Consider the following 5,489-nt stretch of genomic DNA (forward strand, 5'->3'; position numbering starts at 1 on the left):
AAAAAAAATAAAAATAAATTACCAGAGTCACCAAAGGGTCAAATATTTAATTTAATTTAAAATTTAATAACAATCAAGTATGAAAGTCTAAGGAGTAGTCTACAGACTATTCTATTGATTAGTATACTGACTAATGTATTGACTAGAGTATTGACAGGGTACATTTGGTATAGTGGACCAATACTTTGAACACGTAATAGAATTAAAACAGCGAATGAGTTTCAGTTGAACTATATATGTATCTATGGCATTATATTTTATTAAAAAAACTTAAATATATATATTTTTAATTTTCTAATAAAACTAGACTTAAGTGGATCCTAAAACTTTATCTTATAATTTTAAACAATTAATAATATTTCCAATTATTTGATCCATATATTACATTTCTCAGCAGGATTCTCTTTCGCTTCCACGGAACACTGAAACACCTCAGCAAATTCTTGCATATTTGCTACCGATTGTCTAACCCTCACATCATCACGATCATGACTAATGGGTTGAGGGAGGGAGCCACAGAAAAATTGAGCAAAATTTATAAAGAATAGTTTTTTAAGAGAAAACTTTCCATAGATCTGGTCATATTGGGTAACATGATGAGAAAATGTTTGCCACACCAATTGCAAGCCATTAACATCAGCCATTCTTTCGTTGAGAGAAATCGTGGGAACATATTTTATTAAACAATCAACCGAAGATATATAAGAGGTTTTGTGGGCTAGTTGTAGACCCATAAGATTAACATTACCCCAGGCATCAAAGAATAGACCGTGAGCGTCGAATGCATGAGATAATTCATGGGCCATAATCCAACCCACTAGGGAGTATTGTAATACCGGATGTTGGGCATAATGATAGAAGGGTAATTGCAAAAAGAGCATGGGCATAATTAACATATTGCGTTGATGTACAAAATAGGGAGCATTACGCAGCTGAGAAATATCATCGTTTACATAATAGGTATCAGGATTAACTAATTCAGGAGAGGGATTGAGTAAAGCCCGATGCTGTAGTAAAGTGCGAAATTTTAACATTTCCAAGTGGTTATAATGGAAATTCTGTTTGATTAAATGAACCGCCGAGTAGTAGTGGTTGAGGTCTTCATTATGTAAAGGTAAATTGCCGATTTTTAACTGCATTAGTTTCAATTTATCCTGCAGATATTGCTGCTCTTGGGGTGTTAGAAAGAACTTTTTGGCTTGTATATTTTTAGAGAATTCTTGTTTCAATTCCGAGAATATATTGCTTAAAATTGTCTCATCCTTAACACGATTTTTATATATAAATCTATCGTAAATGAAATTTACACCCAGCGGAAACATAACATTAGTGTGTAGCATACATTCTCGATCCGTTATCAGGGGTCGTATATCCATTAAATATTGACAAAATCTTATAAAAACATAAGAACCCACAATTTTGGAAGGCGTTTGTTGAAGCAGTTCTTGTAGGTCGTGAAAATAATTTAAATCTCCTGAAAATTCTATGGGAGTTTCAGGTGGTAGCTCTTGATTTAATAACAATTCAAAATATAAGGGCCAATCTATGGAAGGGACCAAGTAGGAAAGATCTTCTAGCAATATAAAATGGTCACGTTTTTTATGCTCATATTTTGTATAGAGATTTAAAAGAACTTTGTCGAATTCATATAGTTCATGGGCCAATTTTAAATAATTTTTGGTATTATTATGGGCAAATATCAAATCAAATTCCTCCATTATTTGCAAAATTTTATACTTATTTTCAAAATTTCCATTAGCATGTGGAATTTTTAACTCTACTACATATTGCAGAGAATCATTCCAAGCAAATCCGATCGTTTCTAGCATAAATATATCCTTAAAACCATATTTCCTTAAATAGGCCACGGCTTTTAACCAATTGAAATTTTTCCAAATATTGCCCTGTTCTGCAAACACTTGACTCCATTTAAAACTGTCACCAAATATTTTATGTACCGGCAGCTCCTTTAAATAAGGAGACATAGGTAAATAATAAGATTCTATATTTCTACAAGACAAGAAATATTTCGTTATTTGATTCACTAAGTCCGTTATATTTTGATTTTCTTCCGAGTTTTCTTGTTGCAATTTATTAAGCATTTCAATTAATTTGTCTGCATAATAATTCGATATGGCTCCAAAATTATCCACATGATCGTAATAAGGTGCTGCTGTCCAAGAACCACAAGCATAATCCCAAAAGTGTTCACATGGTTGTGTGCTATTCACCATATTTTCCTTGATAATCTCCAATAAACGTTGATCTACATTCTCCAGACATTGTTGTTCTTCTCCGCAGTACATCACTTGTACATGATCACTTTGTATCGCTTTCAAAAGTTCAATGATTTGAATAAATATTATGAAATATATTTTTATTAATTTCATTTTTAAATTCTTCTGATTACTGGACTCTTTCTTAATTAATCTTCCATCTGCGAGAGTTCGTTTAATACTGTTTTCAAATATTGAAACCATAATGTCTGGTCTTAAAATTTTGATTGATATAGAACATGAATACACAAACAAATACATAAGTATGTATGTAGTTCAATGATGATGATCAATACTCACCGGTAAGTGCAAAGTTTGGCACTCAACTTTACTTCAAAATTAACATATTCGAATATGTTTTTATTAGAATTTATTTGAATATCATCAGTTTTATCATCTTTTTTAAATCTTTCCAGCTGGTTTTAACAATTTGCTAAATTTCAAGTAATTAAATAAAGAAAGACATTTAAAGTTAATTATTTTTTTCCACTTGAAACCTTTTTTTAATCGGCTCTTGTTAAACTCACGTTTTTTTGTAAACTGGTTTTTAATTTAAATATCAATTTTTATTAAATTTCATCGTATTCAAAAAGGTAGATAACATTTTAATTTTATCCAAATAGTTACCGGTACTAAGTGATAGTAAAATTAATATAAGCTCTATCTGATCCACTATTTTCATCAGATTCTGTATTGACGTGCTAAAATAACTTTTATAAAATCTAGTTTATAAACATAAATATAATTAAAATTGAATGGTATTTTAACCAAATTGTTGACAAGATATAAGTTTTATCTATAGACTATATAGAATGCCAATCACATCAGTAGTACTAACTAAGACGAAAATTCATAATTCGCCAAATGTATCTAATTCTATATAACTGGAGAAGAAAATACGAATATATACTGAAGCTAGGACCACCAAATAGACTAAAGTCTGGACTATAGACTATATTTTAATCTGTACTATAGAATAGACTATATTCAGGAATATAGAATATACAATAGTCTTAACCTTAGCAAATCCTATAGTCTGAACTATAGTCTATACTATAGTCTGAACTATGGAATAGTCTATAAATTGGTCTATAGTCTTGACTATAGAATAAACCATAGCCTGGACTCTAGAAGAGATTGCAGTCTGTACTATAGAATAGACTGTAGCCTGGACTACCGTCTGGACTATAGAACAGGATATAATCTGGATTATAGAATACACTATGACTAAACAATATACTATATTCTGGACGATAGAATAGATTTAATTCTGAACCGTAGAATAATTTATAGCCTGAACCGTAGAATAGACTATAGCCTGGACTATAATATATACTATAGAATCTACTATAGTCTAGAATATAAATTAGATTATTCTAGAATATATAATAGACTATAGGCTGGAATATATATGAGACTATAAAACAGATGAAAGTTTGGAATAGACATAGTCTGATGTATAGAATAGGCTATAGTGTGAACTATAGAATATGCTACAGTCTGGACTACAGGATACACTATAGTCTGGACTATAGGATATATTATAGTCTGATCTATAGAATATACTATAGTGTGGACTATAGAATAGACTACAAGTCTAGTCTATTGTTAAGTCTATAGTCTATATATAGTCTAGTCTATAGTCTAGTCTATAGTCTAGTCTATAGTCTAGTCTATAGTCTAGTCTATAGTCTAGTCTATAGTCTAGTCTATAGTCTAGTCTATAGTCTAGTCTATAGTCTAGTCTATAGTCTAGTCTATAGTCTAGTCTATAGTCTAGTCTATAGTCTAGTCTATAGTCTAGTCTATAGTCTAGTCTATAATCTAGTCTATAGTCTAGTCTATAGTCTATAGTCTAGTCTATAGTCTAGTCTATAGTCTAGTCTATAGTCTAGTCTATAGTCTAGTCTATAGTCTAGTCTATAGTCTAGTCTATAGTCTAGTCTATAGTCTAGTCTATAGTCTAGTCTATAGTCTAGTCTATAGTCTAGTCTATAATCTAGTCTATAGTCTAGTCTATAGTCTAGTCTATAGTCTAGTCTATAGTCTAGTCTATAGTCTAGTCTATAGTCTAGTCTATAGTATAGTCTAGTCTATAGTCTAGTCTATAGTCTAGTCTATAGTCTAGTCTATAGTCTAGTCTATAGTCTAGTCTATAGTCTAGTCTATAGTCTAGTCTATAGTCTAGTCTATAGTCTAGTCTATAGTCTAGTCTATAGTCTAGTCTATAGTCTAGTCTATAGTCTAGTCTATAGTCTAGTCTATAGTCTAGTCTATAGTCTAGTCTATAGTCTAGTCTATAGTCTAGTTTATTATTGTTGTTATAATTGTCTCCATATTTCAGAACAGAAACACAATATGTAATTACATTTTTCTCTCATTTTGCTTACATTCATTTTCTTTAAATAATTGTAATAATGTAATAATAACAGTAATACAAGTGGCCCTGGAAACCAAGAAACAATGACCGCCTTCTAACAATTGCTTTAACAAATCTGGCAAATTGCTCATTTTTATTAAATTTTTTAACCCTTTTGGCACTAATTTCTAAAACGTCTTTCATATATATTTTTATATACCGTTATATTTTATTATTAACAATTAATTAGATTTAGCTTAATTTAAATAGTATCATTAACCCTAAACAACCGAACACTTTAGAAGTATTGAGAAAACTAATGAAATTGAACATTAACAAAATAAAAATACTAACAACAAAAACAATTTCTTTTACCATTTGTTTCTTTAGTTCAGCGAAGATAACTAATGAAATGGAACAATACCAAAAAGCATCCATCACTTATTGCAGTCGTTGTTATTGTTATTAGATATTTTTAAATGGAGTACCAATAACAACAACAATGACATTTTCTATTACCAGTTGTTTCTCTAGTTATTTGTCTTCTTCTTTAGTTGCTAAAAAATTCTAAAGTGTGCGGTTGTTTAGTGTCAATAGTCCTGTTTAAATTAATCTAAAACGTTAATTAATTATTAATATTTAAATATTTTTGTTGAAAATTGTTTATAAATATCGTTATGGAAAAATGTTTATAAAAAAGTGTTTTAAAATTTGCCAAAAATTCAATGCAGTTTTGTTCGGTCGAGCGCCGATCGGTGATTTTCTTTTGTCGGACTATTCGTTTTGTTAAGTGATGATAAAGCGTTAATCAAAGAGGCTAGTGGGAGATTTTGGAAAGAATAAAAATTTGTTTG

General features: G+C 30.0%; 1 protein-coding gene across 1 annotated transcript; it reads right to left on the reverse strand.

Moving 5' to 3' along the window:
• Positions 1–228: 228 nt before the first annotated feature.
• Positions 229–2,448, reverse strand: LOC119606067 (neprilysin-4). Its single transcript, XM_037959451.1, has one exon. It carries the CDS (start codon positions 2,388–2,390, stop codon positions 366–368), a length of 2,025 nt encoding a protein of 674 aa, XP_037815379.1. The 5' UTR covers positions 2,391–2,448; the 3' UTR covers positions 229–365.
• Between the last annotated feature and the right edge of the window lie 3,041 nt (positions 2,449–5,489).

This window comes from Lucilia sericata, unplaced genomic scaffold (genome assembly GCF_015586225.1).
Source record: "Lucilia sericata isolate MDLA Ls3-8-SP2 unplaced genomic scaffold, ASM1558622v1 Contig000550F_arrow, whole genome shotgun sequence".
In the NCBI taxonomy this organism is placed as follows: domain Eukaryota; kingdom Metazoa; phylum Arthropoda; class Insecta; order Diptera; family Calliphoridae; genus Lucilia; species Lucilia sericata.